Here is a 19,169-nt window from a genome sequence, read left to right as displayed (position 1 = left end):
ATTGTTCAGAAATTAAGCAAAATATAAATCCTAGAATCTCTACAGTGCACAAAGAGGCCATTTGGCCCATTGAATGTGCGCCGGCCCTTGGCAAGAGCACCTTACCTAGGCCCACGCCCCCACCCTATCCCCATAACCTAGTAAACTCTTCTAACCTTTTGAACATGGAAGATCCACCTAACCTGCACATCTTTGGACTGCGGGGGGAAACCGGAGCACTCTGAGGAAACCCACGCAGACACGGGGAGAATGTGCAAACACCACACAGTCAGCCAAGGCTGGAATTGGACCCGGCTCCCTGGCGCTGTGAGGCAGCAGTGCTAACCACCGTGCCACCCTGTGGGTGCTGGAATCTGAAATAAGAAGAGAGGGTGCTGGGTATTCTCAGCAGGTCTGCCAGCGTTTCTCAGGAGCCAAGCCGAGGTCTGGGCCGTTTCGAGTGGTGCACTCTTCGTTGGAACTGAAAGTCCGGTTCGGAAGAAGGATCTGTGATTCAAATCATTAACTCGGTTTCTCCTCTGATAGCTGCTGGCAGGCCAGCTGAGGTTTTCCAGCATCCTCTTGTGTTCATAAGAAATTAGTTGGATTAGAGCACAGTGTTTCTGCACACTGGGCAATAGGCAGACCTTTAAATTACTTGCTGCTGAAGGAGTACTCAGCAGTAAATATCTTCCAGTAGAATGCTCTCCTTTCAAAAGCTCATCATCCCCATTATCCTTCACTTTCCCCTTGCTCCCGGTTGGTTTGCCTATTGAACCCCCCTGACTATAAATGACCATTTTCCTTCGCTTGTCCATCTTTGTAAGCAGGCAGTAAAAGCAGCTGCGTGCGCAGAGACATACTGACATTAGTAGCTCGGGTGACTGTGTCCCTCACATAACATTCAGGAACTGGCAGGCCAGACTCGTCTCCACTTAGCTTCAGGACCCCGAATTTGCAGAAACTCGTACATCAAATGTTGATTAAGCTTGTGGTTCGTCGTCTGCCCTACTCTCAAAGGACCCCAGGTCCCCTCACCAAAGTGCCCACCAACAGATGGGCAGAATGATCAGACTGCTGTTTCAGTGCTGAGGCTAGACCACTCGTAGCATTGGGATTGCTAAATAGTGTCCTAGCTACAGCAGAAGTTATCTTTTAAAAAAAAAAAAAAAAAAATTTAGAGTACCCAATTCTTTTCTCCCAATTAAGGGGCAATTTAGCGTGGCTACTCCACCTACCCTGCACATCTTTTGGGTTGTGGGGGTAAGACCCACGCAAACACGGGGAGAATGTGCAAACTCCACACGGACAGTGGGCCGGGGTCGAACCTCGGTCCTCAGCACTGTGAGGCAGCAGTGCTAACCACTGTGCCACCGTGCTGCCCCTCAGCAGAAGCTATCTGTCTTGCACTTAACTGGAGAAAGGGGACAGCACTGCTTCCATAAACAGTGTAGTTAGTTAAATGCTTTGAGTAAGAAAGTAATTGTTTTAATGTTGCTTTTAAGGAATTGTGTAAATATGCCAAGCTGCTCAGTATTCTCCAGTCCATAACACAGATTTGAGAGCTGTTCTGTGATCACGCTAATATGCTTAATTGCAAATAAAATTGGTCTTTTTCTGGCAGGCATTACAATCAGATTAATTTCCTTTTAAAACCTGGGAGAGCTGCGTGGTTGAAATGAACACATCCCTTGCGTTTATAACTTAGCCCATACATATCAGCAGGCTTTAATGTGGCAGCAGATTCAGAGGGTGGGGGTGGAATATAAACGCAATCCCACAAAAGTTTTTATTGTGAGATGGAAAATGAAGTAGGCTCCCATGCATTGAGGCTGAATATTGGCACGTGCTGAACCATAGATCATTCAACATCATGATTCTCAGAAGCAGATTTCATACCTCAACCCCAGCAATAAAACCTGGTATGCCAAGAAATGTGTTGGCCTCGGAGCTGAGCCGAACCTGCTGGTCATTCAAAGATATCTCTGGATGATCCTGAAGTTATTGCTGCCATTAACTGACAGTTGTACTTTGGTGGGCGAGGGGCTGGGTATTTATTCATTTAACTCCATTGGTAACCGCCGATCAATCAATTATTTCAGTGCCAAAGTTCCTTTGGATCTACTCCCACTTTGCGGGTCTTCCCAAAACTCAGCTATATCATTCATTCTGAGGGAAAAAATAATCTGCAAACAGAATGACGCCTGCTGTTAGCTGCTCGAGAGGCATTGCTGGCATCTGTGGGTGCCAAGGCTGAAGACAGATTTGCTGTTGTATAGGAGGTTCAGATCCAAAAACCCGTCTAAAATTCACCCCGCCCTTACAAATCTAGAATTATTACATAGAGGAATTAGTGCATGTCCCTGGCAAGCTTGGAGTTTTTAAAGAATCACTTCAGACATTCCTAATTTTGTTTCGGACTGGAGAAACTTTGTCAAATACCCCCAAATAATTCACCATCGTCCCCCTTTCTCCGTCAATTTGTCCACGGTTTCACTGTTTGTCAGGCCCGTCTCCACAAATTGGCTGCTGCGTTTACCGACAGATCTAATCCCTTGGCCTTTGGAAACCTGAGGTCTGGCACCATCTGAGGAGAGAGGAAGAGTGTTAACATTTCTAGTCCATTATGACTCTTCACTGAGCTGATCCTATTCTCTCTCCACAGGCTGTCAGACCTGCTGAGATTGTCCAGCATTTTCCGATTCCCCCCCCCCACATTCCAGCATCCGCAGTAATTGCTTGAATATTTGAGCTGTTACTGTTGGGCCTGTGATCTCGATACTCGTTCACGTACACTGTACCTATGATGTTGAACCTACCTGTGCATCTATTGGTGGGATATTGAGAAAGAAAGCAATGTGTGTATGCCTATTTTCTGACTTTTGCAACTCCATTACTGAATGAAGAAGGTTTACCTTTAGCTGCGTGGTAGTACAGAGCCCGAGTGTTGCTGAAAAAAGAGACATGCTGTCAAAACTTTGTGACTTGCACTCACCAGGACAGAATTAGAATACTATCGAATTTCAAAGGGAACAGCAACTCGTGCTGCATGAGAGGAGGGTGCTGATTGACCACAGCCCACATGGTCAACCAGTGTGTTGCAGTGGGGAATGGACCAGGTTATTCATGAAGGCCCCACCTTCTTAACCTTGTCCCTTACCTGAGGTGTGGTGATCCTCAGGTTAAATCATCACCAGTCCCCTCGGGGGGAAAGCAGCCTCTGCTCTGGGACTATGGCGGCTTTACTTACCAGAGAACAGTTATCCTCTGGTGCATTTTTGATGACAATGCCTTGACTAATCAAAGTAATTGTGCTGCTCTATCTTTATTCATTCATGGGCTGTAGGTGTCGCTGGCTAGACCTGCATTTGTTGCCCGCCCCCAATTGTCCTCGAGAAGGTGGTGGTGAGCTGCCGCCTTGAATCACTGCAGCCCATGTGGTGTAGGTACATCCACCATGCTGTTAGGGAGAGAGCTCCGATTGCTGGCAAACGTTTACTTTCAGTAAGCAATACTTTCACTTTGTACTCGAAACATCCCAAGAGGTTAACACAATTAGTGACTTTTTGGGGGGGATGCAATGACTTCTACAGATGAAGGCTTTAGGAAGACATTTCTTCCTCTTTTTATACCGTGAGGATTCTGCCATAGATTACAATTTGTGAAGTGCAATGCATGTGCGATTGTAATTGGCTAGCCTACTGGTTTTGCAATATTTTTCTCAGAACACATGGCTCCAAAACATGGGACAGGTCTGACGCACTCCAACCAATACTGTTAATGTGTAATTGTTGAAAGTTACTTGTTTATAGAACATAGAACGATACAGCGCAGTACAGGCCCTTCGGCCTACGATGTTGCACCGAAACAAAAGCCATCTAACCTACACTATGCCATTATCATCCATATGTTTATCCAATAAACTTTTAAATGCCCTCAATGTTGGCGAGTTCACTACTGTTGCAGGTAGGGCATTCCACGGCCTCACTACTCTTTGCGTAAAGAACCTACCTCTGACCTCTGTCCTATATCTATTACCCCTCAGTTTAAAGCTATGTCCCCTCGTGCCAGCCATATCCATCCGCGGGAGAAGGCTCTCACTGTCCACCCTATCCAACCCCCTGATCATTTTGTATGCCTCTATTAAGTCTCCTCTTAACCTTCTTCTCTCCAACGAAAACAACCTCCAGTCCATCAGCCTTTCCTCATGAGATTTTCCCTCCATACCAGGCAACATCCTGGTAAATCTCCTCTGCACCCGCTCCAAAGCCTCCACGTCCTTCCTATAATGCGGTGACCAGAACTGTACGCAATACTCCAAATGCGGCCGTACCAGAGTTTTGTACAGCTGCAACATGACCTCCTGACTCCGGAACTCAATCCCTCTACCAATAAAGGCCAACACTCCATAGGCCTTCTTCACAACCCTATCAACCTGGGTGGCAACTTTCAGGGATCTATATACATGGACACCTAGATCCCTCTGCTCATCCACACTTCCAAGAACTTTACCATTAGCCAAATATTCCACATTCCTGTTATTCCTTCCAAAGTGAATCACCTCACACTTCTCTACATTAAACTCCATTTGCCACCTCTCAGCCCAGCTCTGCAGCTTATCTATATCCCTCTAACCTGCTACACCCTTCCACACTGTCGACAACACCACCGACTTTAGTATCGTCTGCAAATTTACTCACCCACCCTTCTGCGCCTTCCTCTAGGTCATTGATAAAAATGACAAACAGCAACGGCCCCAGAACAGATCCTTGTGGTACTCCACTTGTAACTGAACTCCATTCTGAACATTTCCCATCAACCACCACCCTCTGTCTTTCAGCTAGCCAATTTCTGATCCACATCTCTAAATCTCCCTCAATCTCCAGCCTCCGTATTTTCTGCAATAGCCTACCGTGGGGAACCTTATCAAACGCTTTACTGAAATCCATATACACCACATCAACGGCTCTACCCTCGTCTACCTGTTCAGTCACCTTCTCAAAGAACTTGATAAGGTTTGTGAGGCATGACCTACCCTTTACAAAGCCATGCTGACTATCCCTGATCATATTATTCCTATCTAGATGATTATAAATCTTGTCTCTTCTCATCCCCTCCAAGACTTTACCCACTACAGACGTGAGGCTCACCGGTCTATAGTTGCCGGGGTTGTCTCTGCTCCCCTTTTTGAACAAAGGGACCACATTTGCTATCCTCCAGTCCTCTGGCACTATTCCTGTAGCCAATGATGACATAAAAATCAAAGCCAAAGGTCCAGCAATCTCTTCCCTGGCCTCCCAGAGAATCCTAGGATAAATCCCATCAGGCCCCGGGGACTTATCTATTTTCAGCCTGTCCAGAATTGCCAACACCTCTTCCCTACGTACCTCAGTGCCATCTATTCTAATAGCCTGGGTCTCAGCATTCTCCTACACAACATTATCTTTTTCCTGAGAGAATACTGACGAAAAATATTCATTTAGTATCTCGCCTATCTCTTCAGACTCCACACACAACTTCCCATCCCTGTCCTTGACTGGTCCTACTCTTACCCTAAATTGCTGTCCCTTGCATGTTTAACTCTTCAAATGTGGCCTTTGAAAGAAGGAGCTTGCATTTATACAGTGCCTGTTCCATCCTCCGAACGCCCGTAGTGCTTCACAGCTAGTCCTGATCTATAATGTAAGCCAATGAGTGATATCGTAGATTTAGGAAAAATCGAGGGGGTATGAGACCAGAATGATTCCTAGCTGAAGCCCCTTCGTTACTTGGGCCTGAACTGGGTCTATTTACTATCAGTGCAGACTCAGAGGTGATCTGATGGAGATCTATGAAAGAGCTGAATTGTATGCCTGTTGAATGGATAATTTTAAATGATCTATTCATATTGTGGCAGGGGGTGGGGTGGGGGGAGGGGGGGGGGGCAGCGGGATAGGAGGGAACATGCTTTTAAACTGTATAGAAATGAAAATAGTCTGGACTTTGGGGAATTATTTTCCCAGAGAGTAGCGACCTTCAGTGGTATGTGACCAGCTGGGTCCTGACTCTGCCTTTAGGAGGGAGCTGGGCAAGTTGGCTGGGCCAATAATTGCACGATATAGAAATTAAGTGTGTTAGCAGATAACGGTCCCCATGGTCACTGCAAACTCCTGAGATTTTATCCCTGTATTAACTCTGGGATTTTAACATTTTTCTTGCTTCTCTTGGGTGGTGATGTGGAAGCAATGGAGTGGAAAGTATTTAGTCCTGAATGCGGGGTGAGCATAGAGGACCAGCATGTTTGTCATTTTGAGTGCCTATTTCCCAGTGCCATGGAAATAAATGACCAGATTGCCTGTGTCAGTGGGTATTGGGAGAGGGATAAGTGGTGGGCAGGATTCTGGGAATACTCTAGACTTTCTGTATGCACACCTGTTCTTGATCTACTTTACTCTTGTGAATTTTCCGCACTTGCCATAAAATCTCACAGCTCACTCACATCTTCTGTTAACGTTCAGCTTTACTTATCCATGCTGAAGAATTTGAGTGTGTATTTGAAAGCACGATGACACTTCATAATTGGGCCTGTTGGTTTCAGTTTGGTGCGTGCAGAAGCAGAGTTAATTGCGATGAGAAAGTTACTCAACTTCTGAAGAAATTTAATTGCAGGAAGTAGTGGGAAAGTGCAAGGTTCTTGGTCTGTGGCTTTAGTGCGTGCTATTTACTGGCAGGTAAATGTAGACTGCTGCTGCAGGAGAATGCCAGCAGTTCCTTGAGACTTGCAGTTGATGATAGACTGGGATTTATGTGTCCCTGAAACTAGCCACACAGCAGCAGGATATGCAACAGGTTTATTGAAAAACCACAGGAAGCACCATCTGCATTTGTGATGCTTACTCAAAGGAATGCATCTTGGATTTTTCGAAAGGAATAAAAATGACACACCTCACAGTTTAGGCAGAGAATGTGATGGAGACTGGCCTTGAGTCTGGACTTTAATGGTACCAGTCAGAGCACTGACCACGACAGGTCACGTTTACAAAGCATTAGAATCTCTCTGATCTATGATCGTCCCTTCAGGGTCAAAGTGATCTAGCAAATTGAATATCTTAACAATGCAATTACGGAAGCATTTCTCGAGACCAATTTTTCACTGTGGTTCATTCTGCGTAGCATACGAGAAAACTGGGGTTGCCAAGTTTAGTGTGAACCCTCCTCTGGTGTTGTCTTGTTACCTGTTTCAAGCAGAATGTCGGGTATTGTTGCTGCAGAAAGTTGGTGCTGGCATAACAGCGGCGAGTGTGAAGGGCTGCTGGACCTGAGACCGATTAACCTCCCAGGCCCAGTCCAGAGTATGTGGATAAAACTTAGAATTTTTATTGATGTTTTCCTTTTCCCCACAGTAAGGAAATGAATAATAGTTCCCGGTGACCATTAATAGAAGTTGCTGACACCCGATTTATGGTATACAACTGAAGCAGCTGGCCTATGGCTCCCCTGCAAGTAAAAACACTCTTAACGTGTTTTTCATCAACAGAGAGCAATATGCGAAAGCTCCTGCCTTGTTCCAGTACTCCAGCTCATTAATGGGGCTCTTGTAAATATTGAGGGCTGGTATTTGGGTTTTATAAACAGCGATAGAGAATGCGCGCACACCAAAGTAATGAAAAATTTGTAATACCTGATATTATTCAGGCAAATATTCTGTGCAATGCTTTGGGCATCCCAGTGTGAAAAGGCTGTTTTAAAGTCATACAGAGCATAAAGACCAGAGTCATCAACTCCATGCTCCCACAATGCCTTGAGTATACCGCCACAACCGGTCCACAGCAGACTCTATCTCCCTGGCCCTACACTCATCCCTGGAGCATCTTGACAACAAGGACTCTTAGGTCAGGCTCCTATTCGTTGATTACAGCTCCGCCTTCAACAACCCCAATCCCAGTCAAGCTCATATCAAAGCTCCAAAACCTAGGACTTGGCTCCTCCCTCTGCAACTGAATCCTCGACTTCCTGACCCATAGACCACAATCAGTAAGAATAAACAACAACACCTCTTCGATGATAGTCCTCAATACCCGGGCCCCGCAAGGCTGGCCCCCTACGAGACTCTCTGTATACACACACACGACTGCGTGGCAAAATTTGGCTCCAACTCCATCTACAAGTTTGCTGATGACACAACCGTAGTGGATCAGATCTCTGGAACTGGAAACCATTGTACTAAAAACCCATCTGGTTCACTAATGTCCTTTAGAGAAGGAAATCTGCCGTCCTTACCCTGTCTGGCCTACACGTGACTCCAGACTTAGAGCAACGTGTTTGACTTTTTTTTTGGAAAATATATTTATTCAAGGTTTTGGCGATTTACCAGGAACTGCAGGAAGAGCAGGAGGCCTCAGTGGAGGAGCTAAAGGGTAAATGGGAGGAGGAGCACAAGAAAAAGAAACAAAAACACAAGCAGAAATTATACATTGGATTTCCCCCAAATACAATAAGCCCCCATATAACAGTAGAAAACACAAATAGGGAAACCCCCCACCTTAACCCAAACACCACCCCAAAAGCCCCCCCCCCCCCCCCCCGCCGGCCCCTGGGCTGCTGCTGACCACCTCCTAACGCTCCGCGAGATAGTCTAGGAACAGTTGCCACCGCCTGGAGAACCCCTGCACAGACCCCCGCAAGGCAAAACTTTATCCTCTCCAGCTTGATGAACCCAGCCATGTCATTGATCCAGGCTTCCACACTTGGGGGCTTCGCATCTTTCCATAATAGCAAAATCCTCCGCCGGGCTACCAGGGACGCAAAGGCCAGAATACCGGCCTCTTTCGCCTCCTGCACTCCCGTCTCGTCCGATACCCCAAATAATGCTAATCCCTAGCTCGGCTTGACCCGGGCGTTTGCCACCTTGGACATAGTCCTCGCAAAACCCCTCCAAAACCCATCCAGCGCCGGGCACGACCAGAACATATGGGTATGATTTGCTGGGCTCCCCAAGCACCTCCCTCACCTGTCTTCCACCCCAAAGAACCTGCTCAGCCTCGCCCCTGTCATATGCGTTCTGTGAAGAACATTAAATTGTATCAGGCTAAGCCTGGCACAAGAGGAGGAAGAATTAACCCTACCCAGGGCGTCCGCCCACATACCCTCATCTATCTCCTCCCCAAGCTCCTCCTCCCATTTACCCTTTAGCTCCTCCACTGAGGCCTCCTGCTCTTCCTGCAGTTCCTGGTAAATCGCCAAAACCTTGCCTTCTCCCAGCGGGAATTCCCTCACCTGCCGCCTCACAAACGCCCTCACTTGCATGTACCTGAAAGCGTTTCCCGAGGGTAGCCCAAACTTCTCCTCCAGCGCCCCTAGGCTCGCAAACGTCCCATCGATAACCAGGTCCCCCATTCTTCTAATCCCTGCCAGCTCCGAAACCCCCCATCCATCCTTCCCGGGACGAACTGGTGATTCTCCCGAATCGGGGACCAAACCGAGGCTCCCACCTCGCCCCTGTGTCGCCTCCACTGCCCCAGATCTTCAGCGTTGCCGCCACCACCGGACTCGTGGTGTACCTTGTCGACGAGAGCGGCAGCGGTGCCGTCACCAGCGCCCTCAGGCTCGTGCCCACACAGGACGCCATCTCTAGCCTCTTCCACGCCGCCCCCTCTCCCTCCATTACCCACTTACGGATCATCGCCACATTGGCTGCCCAATAATAGCCACATAGATTCGGCAGCGCCAGCCCCCCTGTCCCTGCTACGCTCCAGAAACACCCTCTTCACCCTCGGGGTCTTATTCGCCCACACAAACCCCATGATGCTCCTGCTTACCCGTTTGAAAAAGGCCTTGGGGATCAAAATGGGAAGGCACTGGAACACAAAAGAACCTCGGAATAACCGTCATTTTGATAGACTGCACCTTACCCGCAAGTGGGAGTGGCAGCATATCCCATCTTTTAAAATCCTCCTCCATCTGCTCCACCAACCGCGTCAAATTGAGCTTGTGCAGGGCCCCCCCAACTCCTAGCTACTTGGATCCCCAGGTACCGAAAGCTCCTTTCCGCCCTCTTCAGCGGTAGCTCGTCTATCCCCCTTCCCTGGTCCCCTGAATGCACCACAAAGAGCTCACTCTTCCCTACGTTGAGTTTATACCCCGAAAAGTCCCCAAACTCCCTAAGGATCCGCCTGACCCCCGCCATCCCCTCCACTGGGTAAGCAACATACAACAACAGGTCATCGGCATACAACGACACCCGGTGTCCCCCCCCCCCGAACCGATCCCCTCAATTTCCTGGACTCGCTCACTGCCATGGCCAGCGGCTCAATTGCCAGTGCAAACAAGGGGGATAAGGGACACCCCTGCCTCGTCCCCCGGTACAGCCGAAAGTAGTCCGACCTCCGCCGGTTCGTAGCCACACTTGCCACCGGGGCACAAAATAGCAGCCTGACCCAACTGATGAACCCCTCCCCAAACCCAAACCTCCGCAACACTTCCCAAAGATTCTCCCACTCCACCCGATCAAAGGCCTTCTCCGCGTCCATAGTTGCCACTACCTCCACTTCCCCCTCCACCGAGGGCATCATAATCACATTGAGGAGCCTCCGCACATTTGTATTTAGCTGCCTACCCTTCACAAATCCGTCTGGTCCTCATGGATCACCCCCGGGACACAGTCCTCAATTCTCGTAGCCAGCACCTTCGCCAGCAACTTAGCATCAACATTGAGGAGCGAAATCGGTCTATACGACCCACATTGCAGTGGATCCCTGTCCCGCTTCAAAATCAAAGAAATCAGCGCCCTGGACATTGTCGGGGGCAAGTTCCCCACTTCCTTCACCTTATTGAAAGTCCTCACTAGCAACAGGCCCAGCAGCTCCACGTATTTCCTGTAAAATAATACCAGGAACCCATCCGGCCCTGGGGCCTTCCCCGCCTGTATGCTCCCCAATCCCTTAGCCAGCTCCTCCAGCCCAGTCGGCGCCCCCAAACCAGCCACCACCTCCTCCTCCACCCTCGGGAACCTCAGCTGATCTAGGAATCGCCGCGTCCCCTCCTTCCCCGCTGGGGGTTCAGACCTGTACAGATCCCCATAGAAGTCCCTAAATACCTTGGTTATTCTCACCGCGCTCCGCACCGTATACGTGTTTGACTCTTAACTGCCCCTCAAGGGCATGAACAAATAAAATAAAAAATTAAGTTTGTCACTGAAAGAGGAAAGAGATTAGGAGAAATTTCTCTGGACGGTGAATTTTTGTGAAGGTTTTGCTCAGTAAGTGGTTACGGTAGAGATCACTGCATCTTTTCAAGTAAAGTTAGATAAATATTTGAAAGAATGGACAATTGAAACAGGCCAGCAAGACAAGTTTGGGATTGGGCCAACAAACAAGCCTCTCCCCCCTCCCCCTCACGCCTCCCCCTCCACCTCCCGCCTCCCTCTCCCCTCCCCCTCCCACTCCCCCCCCCCCTCCCACTCCCCCCCCCTCCCACTCCCCCCTCCCCTCCCGCCTCCCCGTCCCCTCCCCTCCCACTCTCCCTCGAGCCTCCCCCTCCTGCCTCCCTCTCCCCCTCCCCCTCGCGCCTCCCACTCCCCCTCCCACTCCCCCTCCCGCCTCCCACTCCCCTCCCGCCTCCCACTCCCCCCCTCCCCCCTCCCGACTCCCCCTCCCGACTCCCCCTCCCGACTCCCCCTCCCGACTCCCCCCCCCCGACTCCCCCCCCGACTCCCCCTCCCGACTCCCCCTCCCGACTCCCCTCCCGACTCCCCCTCCCGACTCCCCCTCCCGACTCCCCTCGCGCCTCCCACTCCCCCTCCCGCCTCCCTCTCCCACTCCCCCTCCTGCCTCCCTCTCCCTCTCCCCTCCCCCTCCCCCTCCTCCCCCTCCCCCTCCCCTCCCCCTCCCCCTCCCCTCCCCCTCCCACTCCCCTCCCCTCGCTCCTCCCTCTCCCCCTCGCGCCTCCCCTCTCCCCCTCCCTCTCGCGCCTCCCTCTCCCCTCCCCCTCGCGGCCTCCATCTCCCTTCCCCCTCGCGCCTCCATCTCCCTTCCCCCTCGCGCCTCCCTCTCCCTTCCCCCTCGTGCCTCCCTCTCCCTTCCCCCTCGCGCCTCCCTCTCCCTTCCCCCTCGCGCCTCCCTCTCCCTTCCCCCTCGCGCCTCCCCCTCTCCCTTCCACCTCGCGCCTCCCTCTCCCCCCTCGCGCTCCCACTACCCTCCCCCTCGCGCCTCCCTCCCCCTCGCGCCTCCCTCTCCCTTCCCCCTTGCGCCTCCCTCTACCCTCCCCCTCGCGCCTCCCTCCCCTCGCGCCTCCCTCTCCCCTCCCCCTCGCGCCTCCCCTCTCCCCTCCCCCTCGCGCCTCCCTCTCCCCCCCTCGCGCCTCCCTCTCCCCCCCTCGCGCCTCCCTCTCCCCTCCCCCTCGCGCCTCCCTCTCCCCTCCCCCTCGCGCCTCCCTCTCCCCTCCCCCCTCGCGCCTCCCTCTTCCCTTCCCCTCGCGCTTCCCCTTCCCCCTCGCGCCTCCCCCTCCGCTCCTCCCTCTCCCCTCCCCTCGCGCCTTCCACTCCCCCTCCCTCTCGCGCCCACCCTGCCCCTCGCGCCCTTCCACACTCCCCTCGTGACCCCCTGCCCCTCGCGCCCCCCCTGCCCCTCGCGCCCCCCTGCCCCTCGCGCCCCCCCTGCCCCTCGCGCCCCCCCTGCCCCTCGCGCCCCCCTGCCCCTCGCGCCCCCCTGCCCCTCGCGCCCCCCTGGCCCTCGCGCCCCCCTGCCCCTCGCGCCCCCTGCCCCTCGCGCCCCCCGCCCCTCTGCGCCTCCCTGCCCCTCGCGCCCCCCTGACCCTCGCGCCCCTGCCCCTCGCGCCCCCTGACCCTCGCGCCCCCTGACCCTCGCGCCCCCTGACCCCTCGCGCCCCCTGACCCTCGCGCCCCCCTGACCCTCGCGCCCCCTGACCCTCGCGCCCCCTGACCCTCGCGCCCCCTGACCCTCGCGCCCCCCTGCCCCTCGCGCCCCCTGCCCTCGCGCCCCCCTGCCCCTCGCGCCCCCCTGCCCCTCGCGCCCCCCTGCCCCTCGCGCCCCCCTGCCCCTCGCGCCCCCTGCCCCTCGCGCCCCCCTGCCCCCTCGCGCCCCCCTGCCCCTCGCGCCCCCCTGCCCCTCGCGCCCCCCTGCCCCTCGCGCCCCCCTGCCCCCTCGCGCCCCCCTGCCCCTCGCGCCCTCCCTGCCCCTCGCGCCCCCCTGCCCTCGCGCCCCCCTGCCCCTCGCGCCCCCCTGCCCTCGCGCCCCCCTGCCCCTCGCGCCCCCCTGCCCCTCGCGCCCCCCCTGCCCCTCGCGCCCCCCTGCCCCTCGCGCCCCCCCTGCCCCCTCGCGCCCCCTGCCCCTCGCGCCCCCCTGCCCCTCGCGCCCCCTGCCCCTCGCGCCCCCCTGCCCCTCGCGCCCCCTGCGCCTCGCGCCCCCTGCCCCTCGCGCCCCCCTGCCCCTCGCGCCCCCCTGCCCCTCGCGCCCCCTGCCCCTCGCGCCCCCCTGCCCCTCGCGCCCCCTGCCCCTCGCGCCCCCTGCCCCCTCGCGCCCCCCTGCCCCTCGCGCCCCCCTGCCCTCGCGCCCCCCTGCCCCTCGCGCCCCCCTGCCCCTCGCGCCCCCTGCCCCTCGCGCCCCCCTGCCCCTCGCGCCCCCCTGCCCCTCGCGCCCCCTGCCCTCGGCCCCCTGCCCCTCGCGCCCCCCTGCCCCTCGCGCCCCCCCTGCCCTCGCGCCCCCCTGCCCCTCGCGCCCCCCTGCCCCTCGCGCCCCCCTGCCCCTCGCGCCCCCCTGCCCTCGCGCCCCCCTGCCCCTCGCGCCCCCCTGCCCCTCGCGCCCCCTGCCCTCGCGCCCCCCTGCCCCTCGCGCCCCCCTGCCCCTCGCGCCCCCCTGCCCCTCGCGCCCCCCTCCCTCGCCCCCCTGCCCCTCGCGCCCCCCTGCCCTCGCGCCCCCTGCCCCTCGCGCCCCCTGCCCCTCGCGCCCTGCCCCTCGCGCCCTGCCCCTCGCGCCCCCTGCCCCTCGCGCCCCCTGCCCCTCGCGCCCCCCTGCCCCTCGCGCCCCCCCTGCCCCTCGCGCCCCCCTGCCCCTCGCGCCCCCCCTGCCCCTCGCGCCCCCCCTGCCCCTCGCGCCCCCCTGGCCCTGCGCCTCCCTGCCCTCGCGCCCCCCTGCCCCTCGCGCTCCCCTCGCCCCCTCGCCCCGCCCCCCCTGCCCCTCGCGCCCCCTGCCCCTCGCGCCCCCTGCCCCTCGCGCCCCCCCTGCCCCTCGCGCCCCCCTGCCCCTCGCGCCCCCCCTGCCACCTCGCGCCCCCCCTGCCCCTCGCGCCCACCCCTGCCCCTCGCGGCCCCCCCCTGCCCCTCGCGCCCCCCCTGCCCCTCGCGCCCCCCCTGCCCCTCGCGCCCCCCTGCCCCTCGCGCCCCCCTGCCCTCGCGCCCCCTGCCCTCGCGCCCCCCTGCCCCTCGCGCCCCCCCTGCCCCTCGCGCCCCCCCTGCCCCTCGCGCCCCCCCTGCCCCTCGCGCCTCTCCCCTCCCCCTCGCGCCTCTCCCCTCCACCTCGCGCCTCTCCCCTCCCCCTCGCGCCTCTCCCCTCGCGCCTCTCCCCCTCCCCCTCGCGCCTCTCCCCTCCCCCCTCGCCCCCTCTCCCCTCCCCCTCGCCCCTCTCCCCCTCCCCCTCGCGCCTCTCCCCTCCCCCTCGCCCCTCTCCCCTCCCCCTCGCCCCTCTCCCCTCCCCCCTCGCCCCTCTCCCCTCCCCCTCGCCCCTCTCCCCTCCCCCTCGCCCCTCTCCCCTCCTCCCGCCTCTCCCCCCCTCCCGCGCCTCTCCCCTCCCCCTCGCGCCTCTCCCCTCCCCCTCGCGCCTCTCCCCTCCCCCTCGCGCCTCTCCCCTCCCCCTCGCGCCTCTCCCCTCCCCCTCGCGCCTCTCCCCTCCCCCTCGCGCCTCTCCCCTCCCCTCGCGCCTCTCCCCTCACCCTCGCGCCTCTCCCCTCCCCCTCGCGCCTCCCCCCTCCAACAAGCTGAAATCCTATTCATTGGAGTGCTCTTGGTTTTATCCTTTGATTATACAATGAAAGGTTTTTCATTTGTACCATTTCCGAGGACAAGGTGAAGATCGCTAACCAGTTGTGTGGAGCCGGAAATGATGGAATTGTCGCGTTTCAGATGTTTTTCTTTTATTGCAGTATGCTCGCAGAGAAACTGAATATGACTCCTGAGGAAGCCGAGAGATGGATTGTCAACTTAATCCGAAATGCAAGGCTGGATGCAAAAATAGATTCAAAACTGGTGAGAGGTTTCGTGTTTGGATTGTGTGTTTGTCCCGAGCAGAATGTGATGTATCGTCACCAAATGCTGGAGTTACCAAGGCTGAGAGTGTGATAACCTGAACTGAGTATTTGAACTTGTGGTGTTCGCCTCCAGAAGATTCCTCAGCTGCTGGTCCTTCTGTTATCTACAAGTAGCACATTGTATTAACACACACGGGGACAACATCTATAGAGGCTGTTTACTGTGGGCAGCGTACTGCTGCGTGGCAGGGTGGCCACAGTATATACCAACAACAGCTGCATTTATATAGCACCTTTAAATACTTCCTATCACCCAAGGCCATTCAGAGAAGCGTCATCAGGGTGCGATTAGTGTTTATCATCTTCTGTCAGTCCACAGCAAAACGTTTGTTTCCCGACACGAGAAAAAGGTAAACCGTAAAGCTTCGCGGAGCTGCTTTCTGATTTAGGAGCACAGGAAGTGGGGGCAGGAGGAGGTGAAGCAGCCCCTCTTACCTGCTCCTCTATTCAATAAGACCATTGTGGAACTTCTGTATTGACTCTACTATCCCACCCTATCCGCATTTCCCTTGATTCACCTCTCGATATACTCGGGCATTGAGCATCCACAACTCTCTGTTTCTCCTTATTTCAGTCCAAAATAGCCAACCCCCCCCCCCCATCATAAGAACCAGGGAACAGGAGTCGGCCACCTGGCCCTGATGAGATTGTGGCTGATCTTTTGTGGACTCGGCTCCGCTTTCCAGCCGGAACACCATAACCCTTTATTCTCCAAAAACTATCTTACTTTATCTTGAAAACATTTAATGAAGGAGCCTCTACTGCTTCACTGGGCAAGGAATTCCATAGATTCACAACCCTTTGGGTGAAGAAATTCTCCTAAACTCAGTCCTAAATCTACTTCCCCTTATTTGAGTCCCCCTAGTTCTGCTTTCACCCGCCCAGTGGAAACAACCAGCCCGCATCTATCCTATCTATTCCCTTCATAATCTTATATGTTTCTATAAGATCCCCCTCATCCTTCTAAATTCCAATGAGTACGGTGCCAGTCTACTCAACCTCTCCTCGTAATCCAACCCCTTCAGCTCTGGGATTAACCTAGTGAATCTCCTCTGCACACCCTCCAGTGCAGTACGTCCTTTCTCAGGATGTGGAGATGCCGGAGTTGGACTGGGGTGAGCACACTAAGAAGTCTTACAACACCAGGTTAAAGTCCAACAGGTTTGTTTCGAATCACGAGCTTTCGAAGCACTGCTCCTTCCTCAGGTGAATGAAGGAGCTGTGCTTCGAAAGCTAGTGATTTGAAACAAACCTGTTGGACTTTAACCTGGTGTTGTAAGACTTCTTACTGTGCTTTCTCAGGTAATGGAGTATAATGTGGGGAAGTATGAAATTAGCGATTTTGGGAGGAAGAATGGAAAAGCAGAATGAGACCAGTAAACATTGGTGTTCCAAATGATCCCGAGACATTGGCCCAAGTCTAGATACTCCAACCAGGCAAAGTTACTTCTCAGCTTCTACCCTGTGTGATCTCACCAAAGCCATGTAGAATTGCAGCAATAGAGGCTAATATACCACTTGCTTTCCTAATTTCTTCCTCTGACTCTGATTCACATACAAGGACTGCCAGATTTAATTTGGAACACCAATGTTTACTAGTCTCATTCTGCTTTTCCATTCTTCCTCCCAAAGTAGCTAATTTCACATTTCCCCGTATTATACTCCCATTTGCCAACTTCTTCACCAGCCACTTAAATAGTCTGTGTTCTTTTGCAATGTCTCTGCGGCCTCCTCACAATTGACTTTTCCACCTAGTTTTGTATTGACAGAAAACTTGGGAATGCTGCGTTTGGTTCCTTCATCTAAGGAATTGATGTAGTTTGTAAATAGTGAGAGTCGAGCCCTGATCCTTGTGGCTCTCCATTAGTTGCACCTTGCCATCCTTCTGTTTCCTGTCAGTTAATCCATGCTGATCCTTAACCCCAATCTCGTGAGCCTCCATCTTGTGTTATTTCCGAAGGAACAGATAGCACCAGCACCACTTTTCATAACTTCCTCTCCCTAAGCCACCTGTGCAGTTTCAATCATCTTATTTGTGGCTCTCGCCAGTAGCTGTGAGAGTGCACTGCTATTTTTTAAGCTGACTTGTCATCAACTCTCCTTCATTTTCCTCAATCTCTCTGATGGCAGTAGTGTTTTTTTAAAAATAATTTTTATTAGGGTTTTCTCAAAATAACAACAGAATGGATAAGAAACCCAATAACATTAAATACAGAACAAATTAAAACAACCCCCGTGCCCCCCTCCCTCCCCATACATAAATAGTAAATTAACACCCCGGGTTTAACACAAAGCAAACATAGCAAATATATACCCCCTCCCCCCCCCCCCCCCAGATTCCCCAGGGCAAATAAACAAAAATAAAGTTGAACCCCCCCCACCCGGGCTGCTGCTGCTGCTGACCATCGTCTATCGTTCTTCCAGGAAGTCCAAGAATGGTTGCCACCGCCTAAAGAACCCTTGTACCGATCCCCTTAAGGCAAATTTCACCCTCTCCAATTTAATAAACCCCGCCATATCGCTGATCCAGGATTCCACGCTTGGGGGCCTCGCATCCTTCCACTGAAGGAAAATCCTTCGCCGGGCTGCCAGGGATGCAAAGGCCAGAATACCGGCCTCTTTCACCTCCTGCACTCCCGGCTCCTCTGCCACCCCAAATATTGCGAGCCCCCAGCCCGGTTTGACCCTGGATCCTACCACCCTCGACACCGTCCTCGCTACGCCCTTCCAAAATTCCTTCAGCGCTGGGCATGCCCAGAACATATGGGTGTGATTTGCTGGGCTCCCTGAGCACCTAACACACCTGTCCTCACCCCCCAAAAAACGGCTCATCCTTGTCCCGGTCATGTGTGCCCTGTGCAGCACCTTAAACTGTATGAGGCTGAGCCTTGCACACGAAGAGGAGTTCACCCTCCCTAGGGCATCTGCCCACGTCCCCTCTTCGATCTCCTCTCCCAACTCCTCCTCCCACTTATCTTTCAACTCCGGCACCGAGGCCTCCTCCTCCTCCTGCATCACCTGGTAAGTTTCCGAGATCTTCCCCACTCCAACCCACCCCCCCGAGAGCACCCTATCCTGTACTGTGCGTGGCAGCAGCCGCGGGAATTCCACCACTTGCCACCTGGCAAACGCCCTTACCTGTAAATATCTAAAGGTGTTTCCCGGGGAGAGCCCATACTTTGCCTCCAGCTCACCCAGGCACACGAACTTCCCGTCCACAAACAGGTCCCCCAACCTTCTTATCCCTGCCCTGTGTCACCCCGAAAACCCTCCATCTATTTTCCCTGGGACAAACCGGTGGTTCCCCCGTATCGGGGTCCACACCGAGGCCCCAACTTCCCCCCTGTACCACCTCCACTGCCCCCAGGCTCGTGGTATACCTCATTGGAGGGAGCGGCAGCGGTGCCATTGCCAGCGCCCCCAGACTCGTGCCCACACAAGACGCCGTCTCCAGCCTCTTCCATGCAGCCCCCTCCCCCTCCATCACCCACTTGTGCACCATCACCGCATTGGCGGCCCAGTAGTACCCACAGAGGTTGGGCAGCGCCAGCCCCCCCCCCATCCCTACTCCACTCCAGGAACACCCTTCTCACCCTCGGAGTCCCTCACGCCCACACCAACCCCGTTATGCTCCTGTTGACCCGCCCAAAGAAGGCCCTCGGGATAGAAATGAGGAGGCACTGGAACAGGAACAAAAACCTTGGGAGCACCGTCATCTTAACTGACTGCACCCTACCCGCCGAGGGACAGCGGCAGCGCGTCCCACCTCTTGAACTCCTCCTCCGTTTGCTCCACTAGCCTCGTGAAACTGAGTCTATGCAGGGGCCCCCAGCTCCTGGCCACCTGAACCCCCAAGTACCTGAAGCTCCTCTCCGCCCTTTTTAGTGGGAGCT

The 19,169-nt window shown here is 55.0% G+C and overlaps 1 protein-coding gene across 1 annotated transcript in view; it reads left to right on the top strand.

The window, feature by feature from the left end:
- The window catches only part of eif3eb (eukaryotic translation initiation factor 3, subunit E, b), a 173,713-nt gene that overhangs the window by 138,027 nt on the left and 16,517 nt on the right, over positions 1–19,169 (top strand). Inside the window, exon 11 of the mRNA XM_072466877.1 lies at positions 15,112–15,214. Coding sequence (XP_072322978.1) covers positions 15,112–15,214 — 103 coding nt within the window. The remainder of the gene's footprint in view (positions 1–15,111; positions 15,215–19,169) is intronic.

Source organism: Scyliorhinus torazame, chromosome 11, assembly GCF_047496885.1.
Source record: "Scyliorhinus torazame isolate Kashiwa2021f chromosome 11, sScyTor2.1, whole genome shotgun sequence".
NCBI classification, from domain to species: Eukaryota; Metazoa; Chordata; class Chondrichthyes; order Carcharhiniformes; family Scyliorhinidae; genus Scyliorhinus; species Scyliorhinus torazame.
Note: the sequence above shows the minus strand (reverse complement) of the source record. Positions and strands in the feature narration are given on the sequence as shown.